At 47.5% G+C, this 19,510-nt stretch overlaps 1 protein-coding gene across 1 annotated transcript in view; it reads left to right on the forward strand.

Annotated features, from left to right (window-relative positions):
* The window catches only part of MYO1D (myosin ID), a 184,163-nt gene that overhangs the window by 33,374 nt on the left and 131,279 nt on the right, over positions 1–19,510 (forward strand). Inside the window, exons 2-10 of the mRNA XM_069877121.1 lie at positions 9,216–9,424; positions 10,258–10,351; positions 11,382–11,547; positions 13,444–13,497; positions 14,392–14,487; positions 15,435–15,551; positions 17,401–17,604; positions 18,650–18,795; positions 18,877–18,991. Coding sequence (XP_069733222.1) covers positions 9,216–9,424; positions 10,258–10,351; positions 11,382–11,547; positions 13,444–13,497; positions 14,392–14,487; positions 15,435–15,551; positions 17,401–17,604; positions 18,650–18,795; positions 18,877–18,991 — 1,201 coding nt within the window. The remainder of the gene's footprint in view (positions 1–9,215; positions 9,425–10,257; positions 10,352–11,381; positions 11,548–13,443; positions 13,498–14,391; positions 14,488–15,434; positions 15,552–17,400; positions 17,605–18,649; positions 18,796–18,876; positions 18,992–19,510) is intronic.

Here is a 19,510-nt window from a genome sequence, read left to right on the forward strand (position 1 = left end):
ATGTGGCACTGGTCGCTCCTCGGTTACTGTTTCCTTTTGAAAAAAAAATTACATCATGACAAAAGACTCCCTTAACCTCATTTCAAAAGCTGACTGTCAAAATTGGAGATGAACGAAGCGTTCCTCACCCTGCCCTCGCTGCTCCCTCTGTACAGGAAAGGAGTGGTGCAGGACGCGCACCGAATGGCATTTCCTAAGCTGTTAAACTGGCAGCATCTGAAAAACCAAATACAGGCAGGACAACTGCAAGCCAAAATTTCACCTGCACATTAAAAGAACTTAAATTCCAGTTTTTCTGGCCTTCACGATGGATCAAAATGTTGTAGAGATGCCTTTTCTGAGTTGTGACAGATGCGGGTTGTTTTCCTAGCGCAGGGAGGGAGTCCTGACTGGACACTTCTTTTTCTGTTTTTTCAAGTGCAGCAAGAATATTTTAGCTACAGTTCTGCCAACAGAAATCCTGTTTATCCGAGTCCTCTGGTGAGGAGGATGATTTGCTGCAATACAGTTTGTGAGCAATTCACTGAAAGACTTCAAAGTCGTTCTTTCCTGCTTGACAGCTGAGTTTATCTCAAGATTCATCTAAAATAAAGTCTTTAAGAAGCCCCTAATGCTCAGTACAGACTTGGGATCGCATGTAAAAGGCACAACTGTTTGACATACACTGGGTGAAGTGTGCTGAAGCAAAGTCATGTTATGTCCCAAAGCACGAGAATAAGAGTTGTTCCTTTGTCAGTCCAACTGTCTATACATTCTTGCATTTAAATTACCTACACATTCTTGCATTTTAAGCAGGTAAATACCTTTTCCTTGCCAGAAGCCTACTTAAATTCCCTTCCTTAGTGAACACATCCTAAAGGCGGTCCGTGGTTATCCACATGTATCTCTTCACTAGCACCAGTTTTAGTTAATGCTTTCGTTTGCATCTGCAAAGAGGATGGAGTCAAAGCCTGCAGGAACGAAGAACTGGGAACACCCTTGGGGGAATAAGGCAAACTGCACAGGGCTGTTTGCAACAGGAGAAGGAACTGTCCCTCTGCTCAATGATACAGTACTTAAGGATCTGGGTTAGTGGCAGATAGGAATGGTTGGACTCGATGGTGTCAGAGGTCTTTTCCAATGTGATGATTCTATGATTCCCGCGTGCCGGAGCGGTGTGTGGCTGCTGGATCATCCACCTTCCCATGCACAAAGGAGGAAGGACGGAAAAGCAGAATGCTCATACTAAATATTCCAGTTTCCTTTGTGATTTGGAGTTAATGGGTAAGCTGGAAATAGATCATAGCTTGAAACCACCAGCTTTTATCCTTTTAGCTTTCTGTGGTGCTAAATTAGCTTCTGACTGTCTAGTGCAGGCCGAGGTGTATCAAACCCTCCTGTATCTGTCCTAAATTGTTTGCTTTTGAATTTTTTTTTAAGGTTTGCTTTACTTTAAGCCACTGATATAGGTTAAGCTGAAAGTCTGCCTTCAGCCACTGGCCGTGTTGGGAGTTCTTGTCATGAAGATGTGCTGGATCTGGAGCATCCATGTAGCTCCAGGGCGAGGGAAGGGGTGAGACCAGGGGCCTTCACTGAGCACCTGCTGATGCGGGTGACCTTTAGGGTGTATGTAATGCTGAATGGGATGTCTGCTGCCATCAGTGGTGGGAAAGGAGTAGTTTGAGATGGAGAAGATCTTTTCCCAGTGATCCATAAAACCAGTAGCTCTGCTTCAGTTCTCTTAAAGAAGCAGAAATGAGGCAACTGATAACTTGATGTGTTTTCTTGAGCAGTTGCTCTGCTCCTTGGGTATTGGACAGATGGAGGGGGAGACCGGCACAGCGTGTTTCTGTGGAGCCGTTTCTCACCCCAGTGAGGCCCAGCCTGCGATCTGGCTGCAGACGGTCCCTGGCAGCTGGCGCGGGTGGCTCAGACAGGATGCTGGGTTCTGGAAATAGCAGTGAGCCTGCGGTCTGCGATCCCGGCGAGTTTCTGTTTATCTTTTTGGCGCAGAGGAGTTACCGTATAAATGATTAAATAGAAATTCCCTTTTGAATCGGAGTTGCGGTGTTTGGAGTCGAGATTGAATGGTAGGATGCCTTTGTTTAACGGTCTGTGTTCTGCAGATGTTGTTTTGGAGTATGGGTTCCAAGCCTTGCCAGCTCGCTCTTTTCTTTATTTGTACTGAGTGCATTTGAAGTTGCATCATTTCCTCGGTAAGAACAGTTTTATTTTTGACTGGCATGTTTGTCAGGTGGGAGAAATCCTAAATGTGAGTGCTCTCTGGTGGTGAGGATTTCTGCTTCAGCTTTGCTTTCTGTGGTCTATTTTCCAGTGACAGTTGGATGTGAACATGGGATGTTGGGACTTCAGGGTATATTGTTTTTTTTCCAACTCCCTGAAAGTACAAACTACAAAACAAAGTCTTGGCAGTCATCTTTTCTAGACAATCCTTACGATCCCTTTCAGTGATTTCTATTCTGCATCTTACTGGTTGATGTTTTCTCACTGTCAATCTGCTTTATGAAGGTGATAAAAATAGGCATAGAAACCTCCTGAGAAAGAGCTGATGCTCCTCATCAAACTAACACACAGGGATTAAATACTGTGATTTTCCTTTTGGCTGCTGAGCTGGATTCCAGATGCCGGTGTGGGCTAAGTGGAAAATGCAGAAAACAGCAGCGCAGAAATAATTCACAGCATCATTAGGGGGATTATTTTCTCCTCCTAGCAGCAACACAAGCTGTCGGGATTGTCGGACACACAAATCGAGGTTTGACCATGGGTGCTGACCCCGGGAGTGCGTACAGGGGCTCCTCTTATCAACTCTGCTGTAGATTGCTTTTCACTACAAAAGTCCACTCCTATGTTGTCGTCTGGTTTTGGACCTTGCTTTGCAGCAGAGCAGTGGATTTAGCACAGCCTGCACCTCCCTCTTTGGGCTGCTGTCGCTGGTTGTTTTCTTAAGTTTTCATGAGTTCTTGGGCAAGCAAAACCATGGCTCTCGCACCAAGCTAGGAAAACAGGCGCTGCTGTTCTTGGCCTGCTGCTGCGCTGCCAGATGAAAAGAGGCTTTATCAGCGAGGAAGGGCGAGGAGCGACAGCTCCTTTTAGGAACATCAAAGCACAGCTCTGGAATTTTAGCCCCTGTGCTGAGAAGTAAAAAAAAAAAATGAATGGAGAGGTAAGTAGGGGTGTCAGTTCTTCAGGAACTCCATGTACTTAAGGCCAAGCTTGAAAGGTAGAATTATAGAATATGTGGGTTGGAAAGGACCTTAGAGATCATCCAGTTCCACCCCCTGCCATGGGCAGGGACACCTCCCATGAGATCAGGCTGCCCAAGCCCCATCCAACCTGGCCTTGAACCCCTCCAGGGATGGGGCAGCCACCACTGCTCTGGGCACCCTGGACTAGGGCCTCCCCACTCTCATCGTGAAGAAATTCCTCCTTATGTCCAGTCTAAATCTGCCTCTCTCCAGTTTATTCCCATTGCTCCTAGTCCAATACAAGCCTTTGTGAACCGTCCCTCCCGAGGTTTCTTGTAGCCCCTTCAGGTACTGGAAGTTCACTTTGCAAATGGGAAGATGCCTATTTGTCAAGTCTGGAGGTGGATATCTCCTCCCTCCTCTCCTGACTTTTGAGACAGAGACTGAAGTCACAACTCATCAGAATTCCAGTAAAACCTTTTACAGCTCGGCGTGGAGGCCAAGCATGAGAGCTGTTGTCTGAGCCGGTGCTGCCGGGGAAGTGAACAGAGGGGATGTGGGGCTGCTCTGTGGGGCAGAGCTAGAACCCCCAAGGCCGTGCTGTGCCCTGGTCGCGGGGCTGCTCTGAGCGGAGGGCTCAGAATGGCCGACGGTGGGTAAATCTGTAGGTTCTGCTCATGGGACAGTCGGGGACATTGAGCTGTCAAGGGAAGAAACTGAAACTGTGCTCTGCTCCTGCCTGTGTGCATAATTCATTACCTAAGGAAGAGGTCAGTGCTGGGCACTGGGACGGTGACTTGGCACCACACTTCAGCACGGGCCTCTTTGTTTTTCTCGGCAGCTAAAAGAAACCCCCTTAACCTCTGTGCTGACCAGGAACGCTCCAGCCGTGCACCTGGCAGTATGGTGTGGCTTAAAACCTCCTCCAGCAACTGCCGTGTCCTTATTTTTGTCATTATTAGTGCCTTCAGGGCAGTTTTGTGTCTGCTGTGCAGTGACTTTTGGAGAGCGCTCTGTATGTTTACCCTTGGGCAACTTGTGCTTCCAGATAGCCCGTGATGGGAAGGATCTGCCGATTCTGATGTCCTTGCAGAGGTCTCCATTACATATGTATGTCCTTGTGTGATTTGAACTCCTGAATGCAGGAAGCGCTCTGTGTGTTTGGTTTTTCTTAGGCTCTCCTATGTGTTTGCAGAGTCTCCCGTGCTCCTGAGAGGGTGGAAGATGAGCATCATAGTGGCAGACGATCTCTATGCACCCATTGGGGCCTTGCATGTTCAGCATCTTCCAATATCCTGATGTCTGCTTTGTGCTTCGAAGGATTAAAATTAGGGGTGGACAATGAGAATGACTGTACACATGAGGCTTTCAGGGTATTTAAGTCCCTCTTCTGGTTTCAGTGAATAAACTCTTGTATAGGAATTGGGCTGTGGTTCAGTATTTCATACCAGGCTTGTGTCCTGGTTGATTTGCATCGGTGCCTGCACTTTATTCGCACACAGAATCACACACAGAAGCACTAGGTTGGAAAAGACCCACTGGATCATCGAGTCCAACCATTCCTATCAACCACTAAACCATGTTCCTCTGCACCTCATCCACCCATCTTTTAAACGCCTCCAGGGAAGGTGACTCAACCCCCTCCCTGGGCAGCCTCTGCGAGTGCCCGATGACCCTTTCTGTGAAAAATTTTTTCCTAATGTCCAGCCTGAACCTCCCCTGGTGGAGCCTGAGGCCATTGCCTCTTGTCCTGTCCCCTGTCCCTTGGGAGAAGAGCCCAGCTCCCTCCTCTCAGGTAGTTGTAGAGAGCAATGAGGTCTCCCCTCAGCCTCCTCTTCTCCAGGCTAAACACCCCCAGCTCTCTCAGACGCTCCTCTTGTTCTCCAGACCCTTCCCTGGCTTTGTTGCTCTTCTCTGGACTCGCTCCAGAGCCTCAACATCCTTCTTGTGGTGAGGGGCCCAGAACTGACCCCAGGATTCGAGGAGTGGTCTCACCATGACTGAGTCCAGAGGGAGAAGAACCTCCCTGGACCTGCTGGCCACGCCGTGTCTGATCCAAGCCAAGATGCCATTGGCCTTCTTGGCCACCTGGGCCCCTGCTGGCTTTGTTCTGCTGCTCTAACCCCTGGGTTTGTACACAGAGGAAACAACTTTCCTTACTATTAAAGACTGAGGCAAAGGAGGCATCAAGTTCCTCAGCCTTGTCCTCATCCTGTGTCACAGTTGTTTCATTTGCATCCAGTTGGGACTGAATATTCTCCCTGGTCCTACTTTTATTGCTAATGTGTTTATAGAAAGATTTTTTTGTTATTTTTCACTGACTTGGCCAATCTAATCCAGTTCGTCCTTCTTGTTGCAAGAGTTAGTTGCTGATATTGCTAATGGCTTTAAATTGGAGGGGAAGATTTAGACAGGGCATTGGGAAGGGATTCTTCACAATGAGGGTGGGGAGGCCCTGGCCCAGGTTGCCCAGGGAAGCTGTGGCTGCCCCATCCCTGGAGGGGTTCAAGGCCAGGTTGGATGGGGCTTGGAGCAACCAGATCCAGTGGGAGGTGTCCCTGCCCATGGCAGGGGGTGGGACTGGATGGGGTTTGAGGTCCTTTCCAACCCAAAGTGTTCTATGATTCTATCAATTGTAACAGCCTTCCCTTGTCTGAAATATTTTAGCTTCAAACAACATATATCTCTATGGTACGAAATATTTGTGTGTTTGAAGCTCTCCGATGGTTTGGGAAATGCAGATCAGGACTCAGAAAAAGATGTTTTGCAATTCTCGTGCTGTTTTAGTGAAGTCTTTCTGGAGGAAGCTGGATTAAAAAGCCGATTCACTTTTTGGCAGTGGAATACTGGTCGCTAGATAGTGGTTTTTGACTTTTATTCCACCTGCTAAAAACTAGCACTGCCAAGGTGCTGCAGAAAATCCTCTGATGAACAATAGAAAGTGTCAAGGCTGTCACCACATGGGGGTGGTAATGAATTCTGTAAAGCACTGCTGGAACTCGGGCTGGAGTCCGTCTAGGATTAGGAGAGCTCTTCAGTCTGTAGAGGTGCTGTGGTGCCACCTAATGTTGTGAGATTTAAATACAGGGTGCAGCCGGGTGTTTAGTGGAGGGGTACCCCAGTTTCGGCATTGATCTCTAAATCATAGAATCATGAACTGATTTGGGTTGGAAGGGACCTTAAAGCCCATCCAGTTGCAACCCTGCCATGGGCAGGGGCACCTCCCACTGGATCAGGCTGCCCAAGCCCCATCCAACCTGGCCGTGAACCCCTCCAGGGATGGGGCAGCCACAGCTTCCCTGGGCAACCTGTTCCAGTGCCTCCCCACCCTCATCGTGAAGAAATTTTTTCTTATGTCTTGTCTAAATCTGCCCCTCTCCAGTTTATACCCACTGCCCCTCGTCCTATCACTCCAAGCCTTTGTAAACAGCCCCTCCCCAGCTTTCTTGTGGCCCCTTCCAGGTGCTGGATGGTTGCTATAAATTCTCCTCGGAGCCTTCCCTTCTTCAGGCTGATCAACCCCAACTCTTTCAGCCTGTCCTCGTGTGGGAGGTGCTCCAGCCCTCGAATCATCTTTTGTAGCCTCCTCTGGACCTGTTCTAACAGCTCCATCTCCTTCTTATGTTGAGGATTCTAGTACTGGACACAATACTCCAGAGAGGGTCTCGTGAGAGAGGAATAGAGGGTCAGAATCCCCTCCCTTGCCCTGCTGGCCACACTTCTTTTGATGCAGCCCAGGATACGGTGTCCTTTCTCATTCTGAGAGGCGAATGCTGTCTGAAGTCTCCAAATGTTGATCTGAAATGCGTCCTGTGCTCTGCTGCTGGGTAACTTCCATAATGTGGATTTCTTTGGAAACTTATTCTAGCTTAAACACTTTTTAGAAGCAAACTTCACATTATTTCCTGTCTCCTTTACAGGAGGAGTACTAAGGACTGTGCTGGGTTTAGGAAAGGTGTTGTTCAGGGCTGTTTTCACCTGTTCCTAAAAAGGTTTGGTTGGTATAAAGGTTTGCTAAACCATTTTTGGTTTAGCAGCAATGATGGCAGCAAAGCGCCTTCCAGTGAAAAGGATGGAGTGGAAGCTAACTGCTAGAGCGGAAAGGCTGTAATTTGCTTCTTGGCTTGTACCTTGATTTACTTTCTTGCAAATGTTGTTAGACCTCTAAAGACTGCCTCCAAAACCTGTGCTTCTCTGCCCTGAGCTGGACTGTGGATGACTGCAGAATGTGAAAAAAGTTTGCCTTTAAATCCCCTTTATGAAGAAGATTGTGTGGACCCAACACAATTCACTGTAAATAAATTGTATTTACTTAAATTTTACTAAAGAATTTCCTAGAAACTTCTGTTTCTGGCAGTATATGAATGGCAACAGAAATATCTGAATATGCAGAAAGCTGAGTTGGTTGTGTTGGCAAAGCAAGACGTGGCTGTACTCAGAAACACAGTCAGAACCTGATCCGTTGTGCATCTGTAAGTGAAACAGTGGTAGAAGTTTCCTTTGTGGGCTTCCTCTTAAGGGGGAAGAGACCACCAGGTCGTGGCCAGAGTATCTTCCAGCTCCACTGTAGCACAGTGGTCTCCTGCTTCCCGTGGTCAGACACACCCAGAAGCAACCAGGGGTGTTATTAACAGGAACAGGCTTTTGCCACAAAAATTCAAGTCAGGCGCGGGTGCTGATAAAGCCACAATAATGGAACAGGAAGGTGATAGCACCCCACCCCATTAACCCAAGAGAAGGGCAGATAAGAGCTATGAAGGCCTCCAGCCAAGGCACCACAGGCACTCGGGCTGGTCTGTCCCTCTCCAGAGGCAGAAGGATGCCAAGTTCTGATATGGAACCCTCCTACCATGGTGGACACCAGCTTCCTAGAGCAGCAAACAATCCAAAAGCATGTTTGCCACCACTAGACGAGTAGCAGCTCTGGTGGCTGATGCCCCTTCGTATTCGCGTCCCATGGGTGGCCCTGGGCCAGAGCTCTCAGACCTGTGTCCCTGCCACAGTTATGAGAGTGGGTGGATTCGGTTCTGTTCAGTAAAACTAACACTTTTCTCCTACCCCTCTGGTGGCCTCGCCCAGCGCTGGAGGAGGAAGAAGTGAAGCTGTGTCCCAGACATGACTTGTTGGGCACAGCTGCACCCTGGCAGCAGGCACAGGGTTGGACCCCTCTGACCAGAGAACATCCTCAAGTCCTCTGGCATCAGTAAGTGCTTGGGGAGAGCAGCCCCAGCCCAGTGAGAATAGCAGGAGTGTTTTCACAGAATCATAGGATGGCTGAGGCTGGAAAGGACCTCTGGAGATCATCTAGATGGAGGCCAGTTCCAAGTGGTGTCCCCAGCGACTGAACATGAGCCAGCAGTGGCCCAGGTGGCATCTTGGCTTGGATCAGAAACGGCGTGGCCAGCAGGTCCAGGGAGGTTCTTCTCCCTCTGGACTTGGCACTGGTGAGACCGCTCCTCAAATCCTGTGTTCAGTTCTGGGCCCCTCACCACAAGAAGGATGTTGAGGCTCTGGAACGAGTCCAGAGAAGAGCAACGAAGCTGGGGAAGGGGCTGGAGAACAAGAGGAGCGTCTGAGAGAGCTGGGGGTGTTTAGCCTGGAGAAGAGAAGGCTGAAGGGAGACCTCATTGCTCTCTCCAACTACCTGAGAGGAGGTTGTGGAGAGGAGGGAGCTGGGCTCTTCTCCCAAGTGACAGGGGACAGGATGAGAGGGAATGGCCTCAAGCTGCACCAGGGGAGGTTCAGGCTGGACATTAGGAAAAAATTTTTCTCTAGAAGGATCAAGCACTGGCAGAGGCTGCCCAGGGAGGGGGTTGAGTCACTGTCCCTAGTCATTCTCTGATTTTATGTGGAAAATGCTGATCTGCCCCATGGGCCACACTGGTCAGATAATGTCCGTAGCCGATGTTTTATTGTAATGTTTCAGTATGATGATGGATTGAAGAATGTACCTGATGAGATGGGCACCTTGCTTGGAAAACATACTATTTTGATTAATTCCTTTTCTCCTTTTTTTCCTGTCTTGTGTAGGTTTGAAAAAGGACGGATTTATACATTTATTGGGGAGGTGGTCGTTTCCATGAATCCCTACAAAAACCTGAACATCTACGGGCGTGACATGATTGAGCAGTACAAGGGAAGGGAACTGTATGAGAGGCCTCCACACCTTTTTGCGATTGCTGATGCTGCTTACAAAGCGATGAAGAGACGATCAAAAGACACCTGCATTGTAATATCTGGTAAGCTGAAAGAGCTTCGCATTGTGATGGACGCTTTATCTTTGTGAAATTCCAGGCAGAGGAAGAATGATTTGCCTAATTGACAGCATTTTATAAAAAAAAACCCACCCTTCATTTATCTTAAAACTGCTTATTTGCATTTGAATCTGTGTGTGGAGACCTTAACAATTATTTTGTACTAATTCAAGAGCTGGTGTCATCAGCTTTACGTGTGTGCGTGCAGGGTGATAATTGGAACCCGAGTCCTCTTCCTTCTCTGCCAGTGTGAATGGATATTGGGGAGGAGAGCTCGTGTTGCTCCTTAGTACTGCTGGTTCTTGGCCCCGCAGTGCCTGGCGGGTGTTCTGTTCCCTGTTTCGATGGCCGGAGTGACGGCTTGTCACCGCTCTAACAGAGGGAGCAGTGCTTGCCCCGTGAACAGTCGCTCTCTGGATCCTGGCACTTCACTTCCTTGATGTCCCTGAAAAGCGCGAGACCCGTGATGCTGTGCTGAACAGAAGCCCCTTGTACGGCAGCTCCCGGTGCTTCTGCTCGCCCAGCCTCTGCATGCCAGTCTGTCTCTGCTAACAATATTCCTTTTGATCCTGCGTGCCAGGCCTTTTCCTGACTGGTGAAACCTCACATCACAACTGCTTCTGAGTCAGCGTAGCAGCAACAACCCAGCAGGGTTATGGCTGTGTTCAGAGAACGTTCAAAGGGCACATAAATAAGATTGCGTTAAAAACATAATAGTAACTCCCCCAAGCACTGTTTGGGCAGAATTAAGATACGCTGCTTGGTGATTTGTTTTGCCTTTTTGATCTGTTGTGTCATCCTTGTGTTTACGCCCTCAGGTGAAAGTGGGGCTGGGAAGACGGAGGCCAGTAAATACATCATGCAGTACATAGCAGCCATCACCAACCCGGGGCAGCGAGCAGAGGTGGAGAGGTAAGGGCTTTGCAGGAAAACAAGTGGAATTGCTTTGTTTATGGATCACTCTGTGGACTGGGCAGCACCATGTTCTTAGGTGGTCTCTTGTACCAATTGTACGCTGATTTTACAGCATTTACCAAACTTACAGAATCATAAAATCACAGAACAGTTTGGGTTGGAACGTACCTGAAAGCCCATCCAGTTCCACCTCTGCCATGGGCAGGGACACCTCCCACTGGATCAGGGGCTCCAAGCCCCATCCAACCTGACCTTGAACACCCCTAGGGATGGGGCAGCCACGACTGCTCTGGGCAGCCTGGGCCAGGGCCTCCCTACCCTCACAGGGAAACGTTTCTTCCTCAGATCTCATCTCAGTCTCCCCTCTTTCAGCATAAAACTGTTCCCCTCATCCTATCCCTGCACTCCCTGATCAAGAGCCCCTCCCCAGCTTTCCTGGAGCCCCTTTCAGTACTGGAAGCTGCTCTAAGGTTTCTCCGGAGCCTTCTTTCCTCCAGGATTAACAACCCCAGCTTCTTCAGATACTGCTTTTACTCTGGTAATTTTGTCATATTGATGGCTAAACTCATGTAGAAAATAAAGACAGTATCTAGAAATCATGTTTCCCCCGGCACATTGCCTGGAACGTGGGTACATTAGAAAGGGATATTGGGTGCAAGGAGCATATTCCATTACCTCTCAAGTCTGTAGCTCCTGAATTGCAAAATATGCCCATCAGCCTTCAAGTGGAAGTTTTTGAGCAAGGAATGTGACTTTCTGCTGGAACAGATGCTGTACCTACCCCGACAGAAATTTCTGAGGGGATCTGGTGTTTGGTTCCTATTTGCTCAGCTTTAAGGAACATTACTGAAAGCTCCCACATGATTTGCCATGGGATCGCGGATATACCTGTCTACCCAAATATCTCATCAAAGAGCACCTCTGCTGTTCCCAAGTTCTCTAGAAATGCCTGTGAAAAAGATTTCCATGGTTTGAGTGTAAAAGTCTGGGCTTACTCTTTTTTCTTCTCCATTTATCTGGGCTGCAGAGTGAAGAACATACTGCTGAAATCCAACTGTGTGCTAGAGGCCTTTGGCAATGCCAAGACAAACCGGAACGACAATTCCAGCAGGTTTGGAAAATACATGGATATCAACTTTGATTTTAAAGGAGACCCGATCGGTGGGCATATCAATAATTACTTGCTAGAAAAGGTAAGCCAAGGTTGCTTTGAGAATTGGTGCCTTTGGGGGAGTTCTGTCATGTGTGCTTTGCCGTTAGGAAGTTTTCCTTTTGAACATGATGTGTCAATAGGTGACGCATGAGGGCACAGAATCCTTAAATCTCAGGCTTAATTTTTCTTCAAAACTTGGTATAAATAACTGAACTGCTTCTGAAGTGCTGGCACTGTTACTGTGACAGCTCTGCTTTCAGAGCTTACTGCGTGTGGGACTCGGGCTGCTCAAAGCTTCTGTGCCTCTACCTGCGTGTACTTTGTATCCAGAATAAAAGCAGAGATTAATTTAATGTCTGCAAAACTCCTTCTTTATAAGTTCCCGCGTTGAGATCTCACTGGTGGATAAAAGGAGAAGATCTCTAGGTGTGTGAGTAGCATCCATACGCTTCAGAATTGTTGTCCTGGAATAGCGCCACAGCCTTGTATAATCTTCTAGTAGCTTTGTTTTTATATGTTCCAAGTGATCCTTGTACGTTGTTAAGTGGTGGCCAAATATACTGGAATATGTAAAACTCTGTAGAGACACTGGGCTCAGTGTATTAACAGTTCTCGTTATGTGTCTGGCTTTAATTTGTGTTTGACCACATCTGCTAACACGCTTCTTTGTTTGTGTTTTGTACTTCCCCCCTTATTTCCCTATAGTCTATTTTCAGAATAAACACTTTGTTTTATTAAAAAAACCTAAGAACAACAAACCAGAACATTTATTGTGTGATACTTTTGTGCAGAAGGGGGCTGAGGCTGCAGCTGCAGTGACCTGAATCCTGACCATTTAATATTCTTAATATTAATGAAATGCCAAGTTAAATTTGTTTCCATTTTGCAAACGGTTCTGATCTGCATCCAGGTGGTTAACAGTGACCTGCAGCAGGGGCACACAGCTCGTCAGCCTATGCAGCTCAGACTGTGTATGTAAATACCTGTAGCATAAGATGAGGATGCATTAGTTGTTGACTGAATTTCTGCTGTAGTTAGCAGGGTGGTTTTGTGCTGTCTGCATTGATTTGGAACGAGTGCTCTGAAGATGGAGCTGTCGCTCAGTCCCCAGTGCAACACCTTGCTGGTAGCACAGCGCGGGCACTGTTGCTCATTCCCTTCTGGGGCTGCAGAAGTGGACCAAGAGGTCCTGTCTGTGGAGCATTTGTTTGTAGTCATAGAATCATAAGGTTGGAAAAGACCTTTGAGGTCATCAACTCAAACTGTACCTGTCCACTACTTAAACATGTCTCCGAGCACCTCATCTGCCTGCCTTTTAAGCACCTCCAGGGATGGGAAGTCAATCACCTCCCTGAGCAGCCTCTGCCAGTGCCTGAGTGAAGGCAATTTCTTCAGTGAAGAAATTTTTCCTAACATCCAATCTAAACTTCCCCTGATGCAGTTTGGCACCTTTCCCTCTCTTCCTGTCACTTGGGAGAAGGGACCAACACCCACCTCTCCGCAACCTCCTTTTGGGTAGTTGTAGAGAGCAGTATGGTCTCCCCTCAGCCTCCCCTTCTCCAGGTTAAACAACCCCAGCTCTCACGACTGCTCCTTATAGGAGTTCTGGTTTTCATTTCCAGTGATTAAATGACTCTTGAAACTAAAATGACGTTTCATTTGGCTCTTGCATGAGAGCAATTCTAGAGTTGCCATGTGGGATTCCTGGTTGTAAGTAGGACGTTGCAGCTGTTATGCAAGGCGGTCTTTTTGATCACAGACTCCAAACTCCCTGGTTGTGCCTTTAATAGTGTTCATAACAGCCTTTCTGTCCAGACAAGATCCTTTAGGCTCTGTCCTGGCTGTGTGAACCGATGTGTCTGTGTCCCAGGGAGGTGCTGGGGAAGCAGGCCGTGCACATCCACAAATACTCATCTTGTGTTTTGTTTTCCCTCAGTCTCGTGTGATTGTGCAACAGCCTGGAGAGCGAAGTTTTCATTCATTTTACCAGGTTTGTATTTGTTTGCTGAAACAAATCACTTTTCTCACATTTCCCAGGCACAATAAGCAAAATATTCAAACCTTTCCCCCGCTCTTGTGTTTTGCAAAGGGTTCCCTTGTGGTTGTTTCTTGGGTGATCGTAGGCTCTCCAGCTCTGCGGGGAGGCCTGGCCTGGGGTAGGAGCTTGGGAGGCTTTATTTATCTCTGTGCTCCAGTCTCATATCAACACATTTGTAAACTTTAAAGCAGGCGAACTGAACAAAATACTGGAGAACACGGGACTTTGACTCACTGTTTTATTTGTAACGAGTCTAATCCCTCTATTTTCTCTCGAGGCCTTTAGTCCATGTGGAAGTAATTTTATGACAGCAAGCTGACTTTCTTCTTCTCTTAGGATTCATTTTAATGTCTTCCATATCGTGTGGTGGTTCCCTCGTGGGTCCTTTGGGAGAAGCGGTCAGCCTGTTAGTGTAACCTTCATTCTCTGTTTTGCAGTGGGGGAAGCATAGGGGTGTTTGTTTTTTTCCCACTTGCACAGCACTCTGTGATGGCACGTTAGTACCTTTCTTACCACTGTGTCCTTGCCGTATTGGGAAGTCTCTGCGTGGCAGGGAAGGGCAATGTGCTGCCCCGGACACAGATGCGGATGGGTCCTGTCTCTGGAGGCTGCAGGCTCGGTTTCTCAGCAGTTGTGTGACTCAACAGGACAGTCACTCAGGCAACTCTGCTGGGCAGAGCCAGGCCGTGTATTTCACACATGTTGTGGCTCCAGTTACTGTAGATGATTCTTCTGTAGCAGTAATTTAATGTTTTTATGATTTCACTTGTCAAGCAGATGAATAAAAAACAGAAAAAGGAAGGATTGCATTTTTTCACTCACTGTTTCTTTGTACTCTCTGTGCAGCTGCTCCAGGGGGGTTCTGACCAGATGTTACGCTCCCTCCACCTGCAGAAGGAAGCGTCTGCATACAACTACATCAGTCCTGGAGCACAGCTGAAGGTGAGGGTGGTGTTAGTGAGATAGAGGCAACTTGTCTTAAAATCGTAAGTGCTTCATGAAATACTTGACATACGGCTGAACTGGCGGAGGCTGAGACCAGTATTTATGGGATGAAGATGGAAAGGTGACACCAGCGTGCTGTTTCAAATGGATTTTCTGACTCTGGAAGGCAAGCAGATGTGTACTTATGCCTGCTACATTGGTGTCTGCTTATAAAAAACGATCAAATGTGGTAGGAGAGACATCATCCTTGTTAATAAATGCAGGCATAGATGTTTGAAATTATCAGTAAAAGACTTTCCATGCTTCATGATGGTTAATTTATGCTGCTTTCTGGACTAAAAAGCCATAGGGACTCATTTACTTATTTTTTTTTTTTACAATAGAAGCATTTAAGATACTGAAGCATTCATTCTTCACGCGTGACTTATCCTCACCGGGGACTCTGAGAAGGAAAGAAGGGAACAAACCCATAAAGTTCTTCGGACAATAAGTTCTTGAACATTTTAAATACATCTGGAGTTGTCCCTAGTGTTGTCCGTCTGAAGCAGGGTCCAGACAAAAGGCTCCCTGATTGCTTGCTTGAGATGCTCTTTGGCAAACGATCCCACAGGCCTTCTCAGATGCCTTTATCAGTTCCTCTAGAAAACAAACTGCAGTCATGTTTTTTATGAATTGCTTCAGGGTAGATTCCACTAGGAAAGAGCTGGACTGTTTAACCACGCTGTGGTAGATTTGTGTCTCATTGCTGCTGGTATCCATGCGTGTACAGTGCAGGGTTCAGTGTACAAGTGTGTGGGGTGGCATTAAAATCAGATGAAAAGATCTCATGCTAGTGTCTTGCATCTGGAAAATAGTGGAGTGCGTATCTGTATGGGTTTGCAAAGCCTTTGCTTTCCAGCAGCTGACTTCCATTAAGCCTCTCACATCCCAAACATCTCTTTCAGTGCTCCATCAATGATGGCGCAGAGTTCAAAGCAGTAGCGGATGCCATGAAGGTGATAGGCTTCAAGCAAGAGGAGATTCAGACTGTCTACAAAATTGTGGCGGCAATTCTTCACCTGGTAAGCTCCCTGCTGCAGGTATGAGCACGCTGTTCTTCTGGAGAGGTCAGGCAGTATGCTCTCAGTTCCAGAAGCTCTGATTTCCTTCCTGCAGAAGCAGCTGGAAGATTTCTTGGCCAGAAAAGTGTTTACAGTTTACATCTTCCAGTGGTGAGTGAAATTCCTTGATGAAATTGGACACTGCAGTAATGATGGAAGATCACATTTATTCCTGCATATTCCAGATCCCTAAACAGATATCATCAAGTACTGGGAGCTGTTGAGTATTCTGAAAATGAATTAAAGGAATGGTTTAGGTTTGGCAGCGAGGGTGAAGGGAGCTCTCATCCCACTGTCCTTCCATCCCCTTTGGCACTCACACTCTCCATCCTTGCTGTGGTTTTGCTGGAGGGATGGTGCTTCACCTCGGGGTGGAGGTGTTGGCACAGCCAGGAACAGGAGAATTCTTAAGTCCCTGTATTCTGACACTAAGGGAATTCCTTCACCCATGTTCTCCGTGTTCTCCTGGGACCCACGAGGTCTCTTCACTGCATGGTGTCTTGTACTCAGATCTTCTGTTTCCTGTAGGAGAGAGGCTCTGCAGGGGCACAGGAGGAAGCAGGCAAAGGGAATGGTGGCTTTTTCCCAACTTTTTATCCTCTGTGGAGCAGCTGTGCCCCAGTACTGGGAAGGGAACAGAGGCAGAGCAGAGCCAGGCCATGCAGGCAGGGGATGAGGCTGCTCCTGCAGACAATGCAGTGGGTGCTGCTGAATCCTGGCATTGCAGGTGTTCGGTGACAAAGCTGTTGTGGCAGCGCCCTTCAGTCCAGTCCTCTTGGCTGTGCTGCCATGTCAGCTTCTCTGGGATGTTCACATAGCTTTTGTGGGCAACAGCCTTATAGTTGGAACTGCAGCCTGGTGTTTCTGTGTCAAGCTGCATCAGAAATGTGACCAGCAGGGTGAGGGAGGGGATTCTGCCCCTCTGCTCTCCTCTGCTCTTGTGAGAACCCACCTGAAGCCCAGTGTTCAGTTCTGGAATCCTCAGCACAGGAAGGACATGGATCTGTTGGAGCAAGTCCAGGGGAGGCCCTGGAGATGACCCAAGGGCTGGAGCACCCCTACTGTGAGGACAGGCTGAGAGAGCTGGGGTTGTTCATCCTGGAGAGGATAAGGCTCCAAGGAGACCTTAGAGCAGTTTCCAGTACAGAAAGGGGCTCCAGGAAAGCTGGGGAGGGGCTCTTGGTCAGGGGGTGCAGCGATAGGACAAGGAGGAAAAGTTTTGAGCTGTGAAAGAGGGGAGAGGGACATGAGATCTTAGGAAGAAATGTTCTCCTGTGAGGGTGGGAAGGCCCTGGCCCAGGTTGCCTGGGGAAGTGGTGGCTGCCCCATCCCTGGAGGAGTTCAAGGCCAGGCTGGATGGGGCTTGGAGCAACCGGATCCAGTGTGAGGTGTCCCTGCCCTTGGCAGGGGGTGGGACTGAATGGACTTTGAGATCCTTTCCAACCTAAACCATCCTGTGATTCTATGATTCTATGAAATGCTCTGTCCACCGTTTGTATATGTAATGCTGTTTCCCACCACTGGACTCTAAGTCTTGAGACAGTGATTAAACTACTGGAGGCATTTGATGTAGTTTCTTTCAGAAGCTCATCTGGACACTGACCAGGAATGCTTTTCTTTGAGTTGGCCTTTGCTGCTTCCACTGGCATTGGAGCTTTGTAGGTGTGTGAGTGTGCAGGGGTGACCTTTCTGATGTGTTAGGAGATTTACTGACTTGAGCAGGAGATGGAGCGTGGATGGACTTGTGCTGTACTGATTCATTTTAATAAAAGACGGAGTGAGAAGTCTAATTTTTTGCTACTTATTGCAGGGGAACTTGAAATTTTCTGTGGATGGTGATACACCTATAATAGAAAACAGCAAGGTTGTGTCGATCATCGCTGACTTGCTGTCAACAAAGTCTGAGCTGGTGGAGAAGGCTCTTCTGTTTCGAACTGTGGCTACAGGTCGGGATGTCATTGACAAACAACACACCGAACAAGAAGCCACCTACGGCAGAGATGCCTTTGCAAAGGTGAGTTTAGATTTCCTTTTTCTGCATCTGGTTTTGGATGTGACAGTAACTCACGGTTCTTTTGCCTTTTAGTTGAGTTGTTCTTCATGCAGCAAAGAACGGTGGTGCCCGGGGAAGGCATTCGTTATTGAATTGCCTTCATTAATGCACATTTTTCAGTGCTCAGGTCCCAGTAGGATTCCTGGATGGATCAATAAGTACAGTCAGTGCTTGCTGAGACCCAGGAAGGCTGTACTTCATGTAGATCTATTTCTGAATGTATGGGCCGTTATGTTCCATCGGGGGATTGCAGAGCAGCCGCGTCCATCCCCTCCACTGGCTGTGACAGAGCGTGCACCACAACCAGCAGCGCTTGCGGCATGGAAGAAGGGAGGGAGCTGTGAGGCAGCCTTCATAGTGTCTGCAGAAGGAGACAGTTGTGCAGGGCTGAATATTTTGTGAAATGTGATTCTTGACCTCATTTAGGAGCTAAGTGCAAAGAGCAGGGAGTGGAACTGTAACACCGAGAACCTGGATTGCAAACCTCAGTTCTTAACTCAGATTGGAAACCTGAGTGCTATCTCTTTTTTGGAGAGGGGGTGACTGAAAGAATGACACTTGTCCTTCCTTTGCTAAGAAATCAAATGGCAAGGGAAGAACAGATGATCCCCAATTATTAACTTGACTTTTTTCCCTAAGATTATATGTTTGCACAGCTTCGCAGTATGTTTTAAACACGTGGACTGCAAAGATATCTGTGCCTACAGAATGTTTTCTTTTTGAAAGGTGAACAGAAGTATTTCACTGCCACTGTGTTTGGTTGTTAGGTTTCTGTAACTGAGCAATAGTTGCTTTTCAGTATTGTTAATTATTCTTGAGTATGGAAGTTATTAGGCAGCTGAAAAGCAGACTGGAACCAAATTAGAGGATCACTGTACCTAGGGACCTCCCTAGGATTTAGACTTTGGGTAAATGAGGTTTGGAAGAAAGAAAAAAGATATTTTTATAGAATATTTAGCTGAAAGAGAGGAGCCGGCAAAATTCCTCCATGTTTGTCTCCTGGCAGGCCATATACGAGCGGCTCTTCTGTTGGATTGTGTCACACATCAACGATGTGATTGAAGTGAAGAACTATGACACTACGATACATGGGAAAAACACAGTCATTGGTGTCCTGGATATCTATGGCTTTGAAATATTTGACAATAACAGGTGAGTCACGTTGTTAAAGTGCAATGTGGGGCCTTCGCCTTTCCTGAAAACTCATCTCTTTTTGTTCTGATGTTTTTGCAGTTTTGAGCAATTTTGCATTAACTACTGCAATGAAAAGCTCCAGCAACTCTTTATTCAGCTGGTTCTAAAGCAGGAGCAGGAAGAGTACCAGCGAGAGGGAATTCCCTGGAAGCATGTGAGTGATTTGGCAGAGGAGGGAGAGGTCGGTTCGAGGTCAGTGTACCAGCAGAAGTCCCAGATCTAAAGCTGTCCACATGTATGCTCCTGTCGCAGTCAATAGGACATCTGTGTCTGCGTCAGCTGTACTGCCAGGCTCGCTGTCTGGAAACCAGGCTGTGGAAAAAGCCAACCATTTATCTCATGACATTTCTATATTTGCTGTGGTTTGGTAAAATAAGTGATTTTAGGGCTGTCCCCATCTCTGGAGGGGTTAAAAGCCAGGCAGATGAGGTGCTCAGGGATGGTTCAGTAGTAGACAGGTAAGGCTGGACTCGATCATCTCAAAGGTCTTTTCCAAAGATTCTATGATCTCTGCCATACCACACACATCCCTGTGTGTTTGGAGTGCTTACGTATTTTGTCCAGTTGGAACTGCTCAAGTGTACAAATCTTGAGTTGTCTTGTCCAAATTCCTTTCACAATACTGAGGACAAGATGCACAGTTTTCACTGTAATGACTGTGCACACTTGAGTT

The sequence above is a fragment of the Phaenicophaeus curvirostris genome, chromosome 26 (assembly GCF_032191515.1).
Source record: "Phaenicophaeus curvirostris isolate KB17595 chromosome 26, BPBGC_Pcur_1.0, whole genome shotgun sequence".
Taxonomy (NCBI): Eukaryota; Metazoa; Chordata; class Aves; order Cuculiformes; family Cuculidae; genus Phaenicophaeus; species Phaenicophaeus curvirostris.